The 18038-nt window shown below is 41.9% G+C and overlaps 1 protein-coding gene across 1 annotated transcript in view; it reads left to right on the forward strand.

The window, feature by feature from the left end:
• aff2 (AF4/FMR2 family, member 2) overlaps positions 1–18038 on the forward strand; it is a 94584-nt gene that overhangs the window by 71639 nt on the left and 4907 nt on the right. The window contains 13 exon segments of the mRNA XM_041944757.1: positions 39–156; positions 1056–1161; positions 1257–1407; positions 1586–1801; positions 3265–3469; positions 6335–7408; positions 7497–7612; positions 11167–11407; positions 12129–12262; positions 13636–13699; positions 14356–14492; positions 16539–16610; positions 17552–17645. Coding sequence (XP_041800691.1) covers positions 39–156; positions 1056–1161; positions 1257–1407; positions 1586–1801; positions 3265–3469; positions 6335–7408; positions 7497–7612; positions 11167–11407; positions 12129–12262; positions 13636–13699; positions 14356–14492; positions 16539–16610; positions 17552–17645 — 2728 coding nt within the window.

The raw sequence follows: 18038 nt of genomic DNA on the forward strand, positions 1-18038 counted from the left end.
CAGAAATCTTCTTTCTTTCTTTCTTTTTTCTTTTCTAGTGGAGCGTCAGGGAGCAGCAGCGAATCAGAGAGCAGCTCAGAGTCGGACACAGACGAATCAGAGAGCAGCTCCAGTGACAGCGAGTATAATCAGGCCTCCCGCACAAACACTCCAGAGGTAGGATGACAAGTGTGTTTCTAGTTGTCAGTATGTGTGCTTATGGGAATTCTGTATTACTCTGTTCACACACAGTGGGCAGCATGTTTATGGATGAAATGTATGGGATGGATAACATGTCAGAACTGTTGAAACCCAGTTTGGAGATTGGAGTCATGCACGCTTTTGTTTATGCCATGGTTATGGTTTCCTTTTTCTGAAAAGCAGAAGTCACATTAGCTTTTGTTACAGAAATCCCAGTCGTTAAGCAATCATTCAATAATTGACAGTAAAAGAAATGTCTTTTCTATAAGTATCTATCTTTAGATAGATATGGTGACAATGTCATGTGTGTCTCCAATTTTTGTTTACATTTCATGAAGAGACAGATGTGCTTTCACTGCCTTTTTATTCTCTCTGATTCACCACTATTCACTCCACAGTGTGTGTGACTGCCTGCACATTAAATGGTCTCTTCCCGCGGTCTCTGGGTGGTGCTCTGAAAGTCATAAAACTCCAACTGCAGAACGCTGAATTATACCATTATTTATCACATTATTTTAATGGCTCAACGCTGCCTGCTTTCATAGGCATATGCAGCCATTCCCAGTGAGAGGAAGAGAGAGACATGCAGAGAAAGAGAAAGAAAATCATTTAGTAGCATGCAACACATAGGCAGCTATATGTGAAAACAATCTAGAACACAGAAATCGAATAAATAGAGCTGCTTTCAGATCTAACTAAAAGAAGTTCTCTCTTTTCTGTCTGCAAAACATAAAAACTTCTATGATTTATGATATCAAGACGAAGTCCCTTTAAAATCTGTAACCTCGCTAGAGTTTTATAATAAAATGAAGGTGTTGCAGAGTCTATTTACTTTTGAAATGCATAATAATCTCTAAGTTGTTTTCTTCCTATAGCCTGAGCCCCCCTCCACCAACAAGTGGCAGCTGGACAGCTGGTTGAATAAGGTCCAAGCTCAAACCAAACCCCTGGTTCCCCCACAGCAAGAGCATCATGGCACAGGTTGGTACGGACATTTACAGCAGCAACAGTTCTAACAATAAAACATTCTGGTTTGATCTGGGATTCTTATTCTGGTCCAGTGGTCCCCTGCCCAGGCTCCATCACCCAGGGTCCGGAGCCTTTCTCTCCGGGGACTGAAGCACCAGGAGTGGGGACGGCTGCCAAGACCAAGCCCTGCGGATCAAACAGCACCCCTGTTCCAGCTGCACCAACGGTGGAACACAAGGATACAAGGGGAGCCTTGTGGTAGGAGCTAAGTGTATTTGTTTGTAAATTTTCCAAAGTAATTTTTTTAATTATACCGGTTGAATGACTTAATGAATGAATGACACACCGACAGAGGGATGAATAAACTGTTGGCTGCAATCGACAAAAATTTGTCTCTAACCATGAAAGGGGAAAAATCATTTCTTGCCCCCTGCAGCCCAGGCAGAGAGAAGGCCAAGGCCAAGCTCAGCCAGAAGGCCTCAGGGGAGGGCCAGAGGTCAAAGATGAGGCTGTCACCGGGTCTGTTGTCTGGGCCAGAGGTCACGACCCCGAGGAGGAACACCACAGGGAAGAAACAGCCCAGACGGACAGACAGATCAAACAGCGTGGAGGATACTCAGAACCAGACATGGAGCAGAGCAAACCAGCATAGGTAAGAAAGGGAGGACAGACGTCTCCTTAACAATTTCAGGAATTCATATGTGTTTACCCTCCGTTTCTTATTTATTTATTAGCGATTCCTTGGAGCAACATTTTGTTGCATTATTAATTAATGATCCATTGCTTTTCCATCACATCTACAACAAAAGTGGTGAGTGCCGGTATTGATTGGTCTTGGATAGATTAAACTGACAATGACAATGGGAAATACAAGACAGCAAAGACTCAGTCCTGGCATGCAGCTTATTTCCATTGTGGTCGTTGTTAGATAGAGGTCTCCAGGGTCAGGCAGGACTGATTAAAAATATACAAAACAAAGCAAACATGTATAAACAACATATGGCAACACAATTTCCCTTTGGAATGAGGGAGTTTTCTATCTATCTATCCGTCTGACCACACACACACACACACACACACACACACACACATATATATATGTGGCTACCAGGATGTGAATGCATAGTCAAAATGGCATTAAACTTGAGGCCAAGCCCTTCACTAACCAGCAATTTAGTCTTTTAGTGCTTTCAGTCTCATGGCCTCTTCTAGGAGCTAATTAAGAACTGAAACTTAAGGATTTTTTACCGTTTTGATCTTATATCCAAAATGAGTGGGTGTGTTTATTATTGGGAGCCACGTTTCAGCATATTCTCTTATTTTTATTTAACGTCATCAGTGCAGCATTGTCAAGATTCTAAATAGTTAATTGCTAATATACTGTATAATAAAAAGAGTAAGGAGCCAGGGCACTCCTCTGGGAAACACCTTGAGTTATGGATTTACAAAGCATCCTGATCACTGTTTTACATCACTGTTGGATGGCTGCTTCACTGAAAGCCACTGCTTTTAATTTTTAATGATCATTATAGATCCTGCAATTGTTTCAACTTCAGTGTGATATTTTAAGGAGAGCAACACAATTGGAACAACTTATTTCGTAACAAGTAGGTTTGTAACTTTTTATTGATAAAACTATTATAATTAACGTTAAGACAACATGTTGCTTAGTATAGAGGGCTAACAGAGGCTCCAGTGGCTCACTGAGCTTCTTGGCAGCAAGCCACTGAACACTGTCACTCCCGCATCTGTTGTGAAAAATGCTCAGATTGAGTAGAAGCCGTGCCAAACTGGCTGCTCAGCTTGACGTGAGGCCAATTAGAAAAAAAACACTGACTTTTTTTCTCCTTCAATCCCTTTTCCCCTCACCCTTTCCATTTTTAAGTTTCCTGCATCCGAAGAAGTTCGACTGAATACATGCTGTTTTCAGTTATTTCATGCTGTCTTATATTTTCATTTTCACACACATTCACCCCCTGGAGCTGGCCAATGCAAACAGAATCTGCTGCTGTTTGTCAGGGTATAACTGCACTACAGTAGCAGTGCCTTGCTCAAGGGTAGCTCTAATCCACATTGTGGTGCTTCCTCTTATTATGTTTTTTTTTCCCACTGCAGCCCTGCAGCCAGGGAGAAGGACCTGTTGCCTCCCCCCTCCCTGGAGCATCTGAACCCCCCGAGGCCACGAAGCAAACCCCCCAGTGGGAAAACAGCCCCCAGGAAAGAACCACGCAGTGCTACCAACACAAACAACAACACAGTGACTCCACCAGCGGCGCTACAGCAAACCCCTCCGCCAATACCTGCTGTCAGTGTAAACCAGGTTAGTTTGTGGGGGTGGGATACGTGTGTGTGTGTATGTGGTTTCTCCATATTTCTTCTGACTGGTTCCTCTGAGTGGTTGCTCCTAATTGTACTAACGTATTATTGCCATAGATTATGTACTATTCTCATTCCAGACACACATTTTCACTTTACTTGTCAACATCTGAGATATGTAAAGACACAGTTTAAAGCCATGTTCTGCACAGACGCAGCAGTGTCCATACATCCTGTAATGATGAACTTTATGCTTATAGTGTCTGGATGATTTGTAAAAGCCATAAAATTCCACAGGATAACAATTGTATTATTACATGACTATTAAGACTCAACACTGACTGCTTTTATCGAAATGAGAGAGAGAGAATGATTTATGAAGATTATGAAGAAAGAAAGAAAGAAAGAAAGAAAGAAAGAAAGAAAGAAAGAAAGAAAGAAAGAAAGAGAAAGAAAGTTGAAGGTTGAAATGTTGTCATCAATAAAGAATCAGCAGGGTATGGTTAACAATGGTTTCTCTACAACGTCAGACATGTAATGTTGAAACACCACAGGCCGAAGAACAGCCTGTAAATGAGTCCATGAGCATAAAAAAGTGTTGTAAATGTCTGAAATCCACTGAAGTGAGGCTGACACATGAGAAAGATGAATACCTGCTCATCTTTGGAAGAACAAAAGAAGTGAACATGAGTTCACACAGCGCACGCTAGAATTTATTTTAGGATGTGCCATGTTTTGCTCTTTGTTGATCTTCATGACACCGGTGCCTCATGTCATCGTATATGTACACTTTGAAAAACAAAGTTCTTTTGGTTTTGTGCTGTCATTCTGAGGAAAATACTGTTTGCTTGAAAAACTCAGCCACTGAGGCTAATTAACTGACAGCCATCATAACACTGAGACAATGAAAAGTGCGTTTTGGCAACAGCGACCGTCATAGTCCGAGAATAGACTTTATAAACCTGACTCCTGAGTGACATGCCTGACCCTGACATCTGCCACCTCTTCAACCGCACCTTCCATCAGCCCGACAGCCAATCACAGCTCCACACTTTGCTTACACCTTACCTATGAACGTTTTCCTTTTTTCAACAATAATATGCTTCAGGAAAATGAAATAGTTACAGAATACAGAACTTCACCTCAGCAGCTGTGTATGACTTTAAAGGTATATTACTTAAGGTTAGAATGGAAATTATACATGTTTTGCCTTCATCAGCAATGATACCAATTACACTGACTATTGATTTCATGGTTTTGAGGTTTATTTTACACCATTTAAAGAGTTGTATGACATAATTTGATGTCAACAGCCTAAAATTCCCACCTTTTGCCCAAAAACAAGCTAATCTAAAACATCTGCAACCTGCACTGTGGGTGCTGTCATGACACCTGATCTGCTGCCAACCTTAGCTGTGCAGAACATCTGGCAAAACAGCCAATTTTAGTGTCAACAGTAAGAAGAGAAGAACTTTCCAGAAAACACTGCTTAAGACAAGAAAAAGTTTTTGCTTGCAGCGTAAATAAGCATTATACAGACGGCAGGTTTTTTTCTTTTTCAACAGAACACAACATGGCGTTTATTGAAAATGGATTTTGCAGATGGCAACATGCATTGGACTGATTCCAAAAGTCTGAGAAAACTGTCGCTTTGTGTCTGCCAAGCGAGCGGGGTTTGCTCAAGACTGGAAACATTAGTGGTATTTCCTCCATCTACCTCTGCAGTTGCTTCCTCGTGTTGATGTTGCACATGCGACTCGCTTCCTTTTGTTTCAGACAACAATCATTGATTTGTTCGCGTCTAAAATCAAGCATTCAACATCCGATGGACAATTTTGAATTGGTACTAAACAAGGTCAGAGATGCAGGTGTAGCACTGCAGAGAGACCAAGAAATGAGCAGGCACAGGCTGGGTCTGAATGGTGGCACACATCATTCACACAAGCAAAAATGCCAGGATGATGGTGCACAAACAGCTCGAAAACAGTTTATCCACTATCAGGATAAGGCTGGGAGACACTGTAGTTCACTTCTGCTGCCGTAAATACTCACTAGTGTACCAGTGTGTATTAATCCTTAGGTGAAAACCAACAAATACACTAGTCCCTCCTGTCTGAGTAATGTTTGCTACACACACACACACACACATACACATATATATAAATATAATAGTGGTGTGTCTTCAGTACCAACCATGCCCTTGTGCCACAGAAATGGCAGGGAGGTCATACAGTTTTGAGAGAGGGACTAACACATTGCTGGTGTCAGTATTTTCATGGGATTTGTTGGCACAATGAAAAATAGAATTATGCCAGATTTACCCTTTGAAGCATGTAATAACTGGAGCAAATGGAGGTGGAGAGAACAGGAGAAAAAGCATTGATGTGATTTGTATGGAAGTCGGAAACCCGACGTCTGTGATGGAACTGGGACGGGGTGCTGTGCTTTGAGCATCTGCAGGGGTGAAAGGTCACCGTGAGTAGTTGTTACAAATGTCTTGCAGCTGTTAGAAAAGGCATCAGTCACTCACATTTGAAAACCCTCTTACTGTTGACAATGCAGCAATCAAGGCTGAATATCGTTGCTGCCATCAGCGAGGAGACACTTTTAGTGAACACTGAATGATCTGTCATAAAGAAACACTTTCTTTAGAGGAAATATGAAATGCACCTTTTTGCATGTGACAAACATCAGGCTGCTCATCAATGCAGTGCACTCATCTGCGTGACATTATCACATGTGGTAATATATATCTTTAGCTATTCGTTATATTAACTGCAGGTTAATTTCCAGATTAGCAGCCACAGTGATTCTCATAGGTTGGCGCATATGAATAATTTTTAAGCTCTCTCCTCTGTCTCCAAAACAGGACAAGAGGAAACACAGAGGTCCAAACACCAGAATCACACCCAAGTCCCGAGAATTCATCGAAACAGATTCCTCCTCCTCCTCTTCTGAATGCCAGTCGGATTCAGAGGAAGCCATCAAAATCCCTGCTCTGCCACCTCAGACGACACGCTCGGCGATTAACACACAGACTCTGTCCAACACACACATGCACACGCCTCTGCTCCCATGCCTTGCCTCCGCTGGCAGTATGGGCAGTCTGGGAACGTTCGGAGGGAAGGGACTTCGAGTCAAAGATGGTAGCAATGTGACCACTAATGGTAGCAGCAGTAGTAATAGTAGCATCAGCAGTGGTAGTAATGGCAGCAGTAGTAGCTGTAACTCCCTAAGCGTTAGCAACATAAGTGGTTCATTTGGCACTTCTGTTCCTGATCCTGGAGGGTTAGGAGGACAATGCAAAGACCTGGAGCCCATGTCACCACCTTCCAGCATGGGACACGAGGTGCCTCTCTCCCCCCTGAGGGAATACCAAGAGATTCAGAGTTTATGGGTGAAAATTGACCTGAGCTTGCTCAGCAGGGTGCCTGGTCAGGGTTTGGGGGAAAGATCCAGAGTTGGACTCACAGAAAGGGGCGGGAGTGAAGGGAGAGACAGAGAGAGACAGGGGGAGAGGGAGAGGTTAGGGGTGGCGGACAGAGAAAGACAGAAGCAGGAAGAGAGAGAGTGGCCAGGGCTGAGAGAGAGGCAGAAGTTACCCAAAGGGGAGAAACAGGAAGAAGAAAATGAGCGATTAGTGCAGGACAGAGAGAGGCAAGGTGACAGAGACAGATTAACAGAGAGAGAGAGGCAGATGGACAGAGAGGACAGAGAAAGATTTGGGCTTGGGGAGAGGGAAAGGACGACGGGAAGGGACAGAGAGAAGGTATGCCAAGGTCTGGGGGTCCTGGACAACCCCCTGGTGCAAGAGCAGAGTAATCCCAGGCTGGGTGGGAGGACAGAGAGAGGAGAGAATGGAGGCAAACACAGGAGGCAGGCAGCTGGAAACATAGTGGTCCCAACAGAGAAACACACCAGCAAGAGCAAGAGGAAACACAAGGTGTGAATTCTTTTTTACTGGCATGTTTAAGTCTCTGATTGTTCCCTTCAATTTCACATAGATATTCTGCCTTTTCTCTCTTCTATAGTCGGACCACAGTGAGCCATCAGTCAACAGCAATAAGAAGCTGCGATTGGACAAAGACTGTCAGCTCCTCCCACCGTGCATCTCTCCAATACACAACCACAAGAACAGCTCCACAGAGTGAGTGCTAACGTGTTTTACACATCCATAGATTAAACCCCCGACGGACTGAGGTCGACGATACTGGCCTGAAAGTTTGACACAAGAATGTATCAGTGAGGTTCCGCCCTCAGCGGCTGATGTGGTCGTGCTTTGTGATCAATCTCATTTACAGTTCATTAGTTAGTTGAAATAAAGAGTTGAGTTTTTCACTGATTGAAAATTAAATCACTCAGTGTAAGTTATTAAAACTTTTCAAGGACCAGATTAGGGTCTAATAATCTGACATTAATATCCTGTGTGTTTTAGTAAGACGTTGTAACAATATAAAACACATTCTGCTTATGCGTGAGGCCAAACGAACATGTTGAATGCCCTTCCTTCCTCTCAATACTTTTCCAAAGCTTAGGTTTAATTTGAAATCTGCGTTTTTTACGTCTGTGCTTGCTTGCTAGCAGCCTTCTTCTTCATTGTCTTTGTCGGCACATTGCCACATCTCTTGTCACGTTATTCCACTTGTCGACAGGTGGTGGAGAAAACTTGGTGAATAATGTGAGATCATCTATGGGTTGCTTCACCTGTCTGCATGAACTCGTGTACATGCACAGGGACCCTCGTTGAGTTTGAGTTCGTCTTCACACAGGAGAGCTGTAGAAAATTTAAGGAATTCCATCCGATGGTTGATGAGATCTTTTACTAACAGATAAAAAAAATCACCTCATGGTGGCGCAAGAGGAAAAGTCAGGAGCTCACCAAAGTCAGTACGATTAATCCTCTGAGGACCATGAATGTCTGAACAAAATTTCAGGGCAATCCATTGAACAGTTGCTGAGACATTCTAGTCTGTTCTATTTGCCACAAACAGGGGGATGTGGAGGATGAGATTTAAACCATCATGCCCTCACCTTCATGCATTGCTTCATTAGTGTTAGTGGGAGTGTTTTCAAACCACGTCAGTACATGTGGAGGACAGGTAATGGTGCTCATTGTGAAGATTTAAATAATACAATTAAAAATGACTGCATGACATGATGAAATGTGAGAACTAGGCCCCTAAATTCCACCGGGCACCTAACGTCTGTGTTCCCTCTCTGTTTCAGAGGCGTCCCAGAAGCGGGAACGCTGTAGAGAGTCCAGTAAATTTTCAAAATAAAACGTTTTGTGCACTTGTGTACATCAGCAATAAACCTTCATGAAACAGACAAAAAGAAACCATTTATCTACAAGGCCTATTTACACAAGGTAGAAGCATCAAGGAAAGGAAAAATGCCCAATGACCTTATGAAACACCACATCCTCATGTGACGGGGACAGACACTAGCAGAGGTAATGATTAAGGAACGCTTCACATTTTTAATTTGGTGATGAAGTCACTGGAGAGGCGAGTTCAATTCACACTCTGACACAGGAATGACAAATTGTGAATTTCAGCTTTCCATGTGAATTATTAAAAACAGACTGAGCTGGCTGTCGCTATAAATAAGCCTCAACGTGACAACAACAGAGGAAATATTTTTATAGCATCTCAGTGTCATCAAAGAGTACACGGCGTGGAAAGGTGGGAGGGAAAAAGGAGGTGACCTGGACTTGAACCCATGACATCTCCGAACGTCTCTTTATCACCCAACAGGCTTTTTATGGAAGCCGTAAAGTGGATGATGTGATCACCCTGCTCAGACTCATTCAGCAGTTTCTAATCTGCCGACTTTTGACAGTTATTATCACCTTGTTTTAAGCAGTGAGGACATATTTTGACAACAGATAATTAGAAAAGACATATTAATGAATGAGTTTTTACCCCAGGAAAGGTTTGTTGTACCTTTTTTAAAACCTTTGTTAACTGTGCCCTCTTTTGTTGAATGCTGTGCTATAAATAGTCTTAACTTCAACCCCCCACATGCAAATGCTCCACCAATTAGTGTGGCGATAGGTCTGATGATGTGAGACGAGACTACATGCTGTTTACTGTGCCACACCTGACTATCGCTAGCCAATTAGCTATCTAGCATTAGCCTCCAAACTGACATTAGCAGTGCGCTTTTCCCAAATGTTCGCTTGGTTGCTCGTTCAGCAAAGGTGCAGGATTTCGACAAATTAATAATGATGAATAAACTAACATGGGAAAGATTTTCAGAGCTGATATGCACATCTGGCTTTAAAAGTCAGAAATCTTCCCACCTGGATACTGTTGATTCATTGCAAATATATTCCTGATAAATATTTGGCGGGTATACTGTGGTGGTTTTGTGCTATAAGGGTGTAGATTTCTTTACTTATTATCCCTTTAAAAGAAGTATGAGAACTCACTCATCACATCCTTCCCTGCACACACACACCGGCATCCACTTAAGGATAGACGCACACAAATTAGCATACTCATGCACACATCAATTATGCGGTACACAGACACAAAAGCGCACACACATTCTCACACTTTCACACACACACACGACAGCAACTAATTAGTCTTTGTCTCCCTGGTTTTGTGTATTATCACTAATGTCGGGGCTCGGGGCGTTGTTCTGCGAGCTCAGCAACTTTTCTCGCTGCATCAAACCCCCAGAGTTTCCAGGCAGAGGAAAAACATAAAAATATTATCTGTTGTGCTGCAAACAATATGAGTCACAAGAGCCACAATAAGGCAGCGCAGGGAGTAATCATTGCTGCTCTAGCAGGGAAGGTAAAATTACTACAATTTTAGAAGGAAAATATTATTCAGCATTTGCAGATGAAGTCACAACAAGATAGTTTGACACTGTTAGATAGATCTTATAGAGGTAGGATTTACATGCTGGATGTCATTAAACATGTTTTTTTTTTTTTAATTCTAGAGAGACCTCCTCCTCAGGTGTTTGGAGGTGCAAAAGGAGCCGTAGATAGGAACAATGAACAGGAAGCATTAACAATAGTAGTATACAGTCTGACAGGAGGAAGTCAGTAAGACCAGGAGTCCATGAAAAACACAGCAGATTAAAGCAGCCTGGTTAGAGTTCGGTCAGAGGGTGAGGAGACAGGGCAGCTAGGAGGACCTGGGGGTGGGAAAACTTGATAGCAGAACATTAGGACCCTGGCAGTCTAACAAACACCATCAGGAGGACTCACTTAAATCAATACCACACTGAAATTAAACCTGATTACAGCAGAATCCCCAAAGCACGTGTGTTTCCATCTGCTGAGAGACGTGGGGTAGCATCGTAAAGGATAAAAGTAATCACAATTTGAACAATGAAACTTTATTTTTCTCTTGTATTATTGGGTTTATGGTAGGGTGAGGTTACAGCGGCTTCGGTGTTACTGGTTGTGTGAGATTTTGCCGTCTTCTGGCCACGCCTTAAAAGTCGTGACTTATAATTTGTCAGTAAATGTTTATTGTGATTACTTGTGATGCTTTGTTTTAGGAATAATAAGCCAAACTCTTAAGGAACGTGACACATTTTGGACTGGAAACATCATGTTGTTTACATTACATTAAGCGATGTATACTACTTGAGCTTCCTCCTCAACCCTCTCATCCTCATGTCCACACTGATTAAATTAATGAACGTGTGTATGTTTGTGTGTGTGTGTGTGTTTAGTAGCTCTCTCAACAGGAAGCAGTCTCGACGGCGCGATGAGAAGCTGCTACCACCTCTCCTGTCCCCCCTCTCTGACGATCCCCCTCGTAAGCGACCTTGCGACAGCAGTTCCTCTTTCAGCCAGGAGGGCGGCGCCGCTGGGATTCTGCCCTGCTCCACCTCTTCTACTTCCACTTCCTCTTCCTCACACAGACACAGGAGAGGCGAAGGCAAGGCATCCTCACATGTGAGAAATGGCAGCGTAAGTGCTCAAGAACACTATTTAATGTCACCATTCATGTAAGCAAATATGTTTTTATTCAAATGATACACCAAGTTTTCAAGAGAGAGGACTGATAACATGGACCTGGAAATAATGCATATCCCTCAGGTAGATTTTTGGCTCCGGTGCTTCATTGTCCACACTCTGCTACACAGTATGTTTGAGTGATAGTAGGCTGGTGGCATTATCTTCTTACAGCAAAATTGAGTTGCTCACCTAACACTGTTCCAAAAATAACCCGAGTTAATGGCATGCCATTTTTAAAACGTATGAATCTACAGCGGGACACACATCTCCACTGTGTTTCCTCACCTGCAATTTGTCTGAGTTTCAGGAGCCAAAATCGCTGAAATGTCTTAGAGTGCTTTCTTGTGTGGTAGCAGGTAATGCATCAAAAAGAGCAGGTCAGATACATAAAGCAGTGCATTCAATAAAGAACAACTCCCAGTCCAATTCTAACTGTACAAGTAAGTATTTATAACATTACATAAGCACATTTAAAGAAATTGTTCATGATTGTCTCATTCTTTCAACCCGTTCTCATAGCAGTGACGCTAAGACTGCTAATTCAGCTGGCAGAGTCCATCGCTGTGAAAGAGACGCCAACAATAAAATTGAAGTAGCTGGTTGATGAAAGCCACACATTGTAATACTAATTAATACCATTATAACCATGGATTTAATGCCTCCTCCATTACAGGAAATGGAGCTCCACAGCGAGAAGCCCAGTGGAGACGGTTACCATGCCAATGGACAGTCAGACTCGGAGGCGTGGTCGGAACCTGTGACGGAATCTGCCGAGCCTCGCAGGCCAAGGCTGTCGTTTAGTGACACGTATGTAGAAATGCAGTGTGCTCGATACACACCAATATGTACAAATTATTCATGTCGGCATTGTAACACTGATTAGTCATTACCGGAGTCGTGTTGACGCATTAGCTGCAGTGGAAATGTTCTGTGATGTGTGTCTGTTCAGCAGCATGATTTATAGATATGCTTTCATTCTAATCATCATTGTTGCTCATCAGACCTCGCAGGCTGCACGTAATTCCCTCAGTTCATTGTATCAATAATTCCTCCCATTTCCTTTGTTCCGAGTTTCCTCTTTACATGGAAGTGTGTCCTGTAGAAATGTGATGTATCTTGTGTCTTCATCAAAAGATTCTTATTATTTATGAGTCTTCTTTCTCGGCTGAGACAAGTCAATGCATTCATGTAAGGCGGAGAGGGGAGAGAAGTGTTATTACAGTAAACACTGCATTTTACATTAATGTTGTCACATTACCAGAATTATAAAACACTAACAACACTAGTATTCTTAATGTTGCTTTTAATGCCACAGCAAAAAGAAAAAAAGTCCAAGGCACACACACAATAGGATAATGATGGGAAACCTCGGCATAGCGCTGGTACAGAAAGAGTCACTGAACACATACCAACACATTCGTAATAATATGATAATAATAATATAGAATTAATAGTTGATTTTCTTCCCCCTTGTTTCATCTGTGCTGCCCTGAGTTGAAAATCTGATTGTAGAGCTGTTGTTTTTTATGATTTAAATAATTTATTTAGATAAGACATGCACAGATTAGAAAAATGATATGCTCGATTTAATAAAAAAAAAAAAAACTACAAGCAAGAATTGCAGCTGAAAGATCCAAACTGAAAGGGACCCAACTCAGGTCCTGGTTTGGACACAGATACAAGACCCATGAGACTTGAATAATGTCTGTCTTTATAAACTTTGCATATACTGAAACAATTCATCTAGTTTGAGACACGATACCTCTTCACACTGTATAATGGATGTTTAAAACAATCCACTCATAGTCCATCATTTGGGATATGAGTGGACAGTAGGTGGGTGAAATATCTGTAACTCCCTCACCACTGGTCCAGTTGTGTTGAAACCTGGAAAGATGATGCATCTTGTTGCTTATTTGTCCCAAAGGGTCCCTGCATTATTCATGAAACAGCATGTTTTGTTGTTGTACTAAGGTTACACTAAGCCAGAGGTATGTATACCAAAGCAGCCTACTGTATATAACTCACTGCAAGCTACTCGCAGCCAGTGATTATGTAAATCACTCCAACATGCAGCTTTTTTTTTTTTGCTTTTTGTTAAATGACGTGTCAGCGCTAACATGCTATTTATGTTCTTCTGCAAACGTGCTATTTATGCTCGTCTTTCACTGCTGTTCCAGAGTCCACAGTGCAGACTACTACATGCAGGAGGCCAAGAGGCTGAAGCACAAGGCTGATGCTTTGGTAAGATATTCTATAACTCTTTCTGCAGGCACTGAAAAACACACTGTTACACACACACACACATTCACACCTCCATGCTCTTGCACATACAGGAAGCAAAGAGAAAGTAGACAGATACACACAGATGGCAAGAAAATGATTTGAAACCACACAATGTTAAAATCCAAACTCTACTCTGTAATTATGTGTGTACTTGTTCAGACGTGTGTGTCATTGCTCGTGTGTGCACAGTCTCTGAAGAATGAAAATCATATCAAGGACTGTGCTGTATAATTTGTGTTATTTATTGCACCATTTGTCTCCAAGGGAACATTGCATTCAAGGACTGATGATGTCTGCAAGATTAAACAATATCAAAGAATTATCTGATCCCCCAGAACAATGAAATGAGATTTATTTAACTTGTTATTTATCTTATGTTTACGCGTTGTTTGCTCATATTTATCTGGGGATTTGCATCTTAGCAGATTATTCAAAGAGAAAACTGTGCGTCTGCCACAGTGCTGTTGAGACACCGCTTATTCTGTCTCCGTCTTATTCATGTCTTCTCTCTCTGTGTCTGTACTCTTTTCATTGTTCTCATTGCTACGTTTCTTCTTTTTCTCTGCCGCTCACTTGCCTGTCTGTCTTTCTTCTTTCTTCCTCTCTGGCTGCAGATGGACAAATTCGGTAAAGCGGTGAACTACGCGGATGGCGCCCTCTCCTTCATAGAGTGTGGAAATGCTATGGAGCGAGACCCGCTAGAGGCCAAATCACCATACACCATGTACTCTGAGACTGTGGAGCTAATCAGGTACTGTATGGATGGAGAGGCCGACATGGCAGCACCAAGTGAAATGAAGGCACATGATTTGATGGACACATCATTTTATAAAACTATAGTTTCCTCATGATTTTGTAGAATGAAACTGATGATTGATGTTTTCTTTGGAAGGCTCCTACATTGGTGCTAATTATGGGGAAAATGATGACAGTGTTTATTGATTGCTATCAATTGGAAGGCTAAGGTAATGTCTGTCCAACATTTACTAATACTGTAGAGACATTTTAGAAGGTTTTACACAACAGTAGAACAGAAAGCAACGTTGTACATTGTTGAGACAGTGTAATGAAATATACATGAAAATGCATGTACTATGCATGGTGTTCAGAGCATCAGTGAGGAATAATAATGTTACCTATGTGGACTGTAGACTCTTGCTAATGAGCTGCTGCATGTGGCTGGACTGAGCTCTGCTCCCTGTCATCAGCGCTCTGGCTGACAGGATGACTGGAGATGGATCACCAACTGGTGGAAACTCGTTTGTGCTGTTTTTGGTCATTTTGAATGAGGGGTACTTGAAAACTTGGGCTTATTGTGAATGTATTTATAACTTTTGCTCCATTAAAGGAAATAATGATAGACTGAACACATGCTGATAAAACAGAAGCAGGAAAACTTTTCTATAATGAACTGATGATTTTGTAATGCTTGGTATGGGTGACTCAACCCTCTTTTTCCAAAGAGACCTCTTTAGTCAGCTGACCTGGCAAAACATAATATTTGTATAAATTGTAAATTGTATAACTGTCGATTACATGGAAGCATTCTGTTCAACAAACATGGAAAAATCAACCACTTATACAAGCTACCCAACTATGAAGCTGTTATTTCCTGATTCTGTGCTAAAACTCAAATAAATGAGTGGCTACGTAGGATGTGCAATGTCTCAGAACATTGTGTCTATTTCCCCATAATTGCTACCAAACCTTTCAAGAAGTATTACCCAGGATTCATGTGAAAAATTACACCCTCTTATCAGTTCAGCCAATTAGCTTAAATCATATTCTGTGGTTCGATACTGTATGGTCACCTCTCTGCCCACAGAAAATGACAAATCAAAACTGGCTTCTCAATAAGAATGAAATCCTAATTAGCATGAAGCCAGTGCTGTATTCAGAAATGTTTTATTTTTGCCTTTTTTTGTCTAAAGTCTCACAGACCTGCAGGGTTGCTAATGAGCCTAGTTTAACAAGTGTTGCTTTACAGGATCTCTGCTGTTTTTCAGCCTTTTCAGAGCTACCAGTGTGTGAAGTCACTAAGTGCAACTTTAAGACAGCAAACTGAGAGTAACAAATGACTGCTGCCTCTGAAAGCAGGCGGGCTGTGACAACAGGCTGATGCAGTGAGGGACAGTCTTTTAACTGAAGGACTCAGGTTCAAGCTGCGCCTGTTTGTGCTCATCCATCCCGCCGAAGTGTCCTTGAGCAAGACACTGAACCATGACCAGCTGCAGGGCTGCTGATCTGTGACTCTGACCTTTGGCTTCCCTGAGGAGGGCGCAGAAGAAAAGCACAAGGGTTTTCCCTACAGAGATCAATAAAGTATAAAGGTGTAACTCCTCTCTGATTCGCCTGTCACTGCTGAATTTTATTTTGACTGATTAGCCACCTCGCTAAGCTATCGGACTGAGGGCACTGAGGGCAGGAGGCAACAGCTGACCCCTGCAGCAGTTCTTTAAATGCCTAATCAATAACCAAGGAGAAGTGCATCCTTCCATTGGGTCAGATAAAGCTGACCTGTAGCTTGTCTTGCTCGAGGGCACTTCAGCAGGGTGGATGCTGGCTGTCAGTGAGCCGAAGGAATTAATCACTAACTGACGCGCCGCTGTTTTATATTCTTTATGTTCGGAAAGGGCTGCTCCTCAGATGATTTTAACCTTGATTTTTTAATTAAAATGAACCTTGAGTATACATACATGAATTCACTATCATGAAAAAAATAAAGTGTGTTTTCATTTCACGGCCATACATCACTGGAACTGTCAGCGGATGAGTAATAAGCGTCTGTCCCCTGCAGGTATGCCATGAGGTTGAAGAACTTCACCAGCCATTCAGCCACCGTCCCTGAGAAGAAACTAGCTGTGTTGTGGTATGAGTCTCTCTTTGTATTTGTGCGCATGTGTGTGTGTATTTAATAATTCAGATAACAGTAGTTTTGTTGGAACGTCTTGGTGGTCTGGGCCTTGTCTATAAACTGAAGCTCCTCACAGTACATGGTGTAAATGTTGTTGTCAGCTGAAATCTGATGGAGAATTAATTTACACTTGGCCTAAAAATATGAAAATTTAAATGTTTAGAGCCTCATGCAAGAGCATCTTCATCTTCAATCCAGTAGTACTAATAAAATTAGTAATAAAATAAAAGTAGTAATAAAATTCCTTTAACTGCACTGCATGTTGTAAATTATCCATTTCAACCTGATGAATTCCACCTGTTCATGAGATGTGATCATTAGCACAATCAACACCCGCAAAGTATATATATACTATATAAGGCTGCCAATTCTGCTCTATTTGTGGATACGTTTTATTCACAAAAACACAACCCAGGAGAAAGCTGCTGTCTGAAACCAGCAGGCAGAAACAGAATTAATTTAGCGGCGTCAGTAGTTGTATTACAGGACCTGAAAACTATGAGAAAAAGGCGTCCTCAGAGTAGCACCGTACTCTGACTGAGGGAATGGTCTGACGTGAAGTTGGAAACCATGACTTCAGTCGCACAGATGTGCAAGAGAATATTATAGGCTTGTAATACGAGATGGTATGGTCCTTTCTCTGGATTAATGAATTTACAGTTCACAACCAATGATGTGTCTTTTGATATCATCATATAGTCTGTCTCATGTAGTTTTATACATTTCCCACATTCTTAACTTCACTGAGGTTCTTCCTAATCCATGAGGACGTGTGGGGTGTGTTTGAAAGCCATGTGTATTTTGTGTGGACGACATGAAAATAAAATTGAGGATTGAGCTTTGAAGGCAGTTTGTACAGAGGTTTCATCTGCCATCTAATGTTTTTGTCTCCATAGTAACCGCTGTCTGTCTCTGCTGTATCTGAGGATGTTCCATCTGAAGAAAGACCACGCTGTCAAGTACTCGCGGTCGCTCATGGAGTACTTCAAGGTAACACACACACTTGGACGTGGACTTAATTTCCTTCCGCTCGCTCTCATTTTCTCCCTCTGTAGTTGGAAAACATGAAAAACTAATTACAATCCCTCAAATACATTTCAGAATCATTTTCATGGTGCCTGTGCATTAATTTTGCATGACGTTATTAAAATCCATTCTTTCTCTTTGATATTAATGTATTAATTAGCTCCATCAATCATCACAGTGGATTGTTAGGGTTTAATGTGCTTGTTTTGATTAATTATGTTTAGTTTAATTAATTACTGAGGATGTCATTATCACAGTGCCGCATTTGCATTGATGGGACTGGATTTCTGCAAAGGGACTGGCTGGGGGTTTAGCTGTGTACGTGTGCACAGGCTGTGTACATACAGTATGTGTTGA

Source organism: Chelmon rostratus, chromosome 9, assembly GCF_017976325.1.
Source record: "Chelmon rostratus isolate fCheRos1 chromosome 9, fCheRos1.pri, whole genome shotgun sequence".
In the NCBI taxonomy this organism is placed as follows: domain Eukaryota; kingdom Metazoa; phylum Chordata; class Actinopteri; order Chaetodontiformes; family Chaetodontidae; genus Chelmon; species Chelmon rostratus.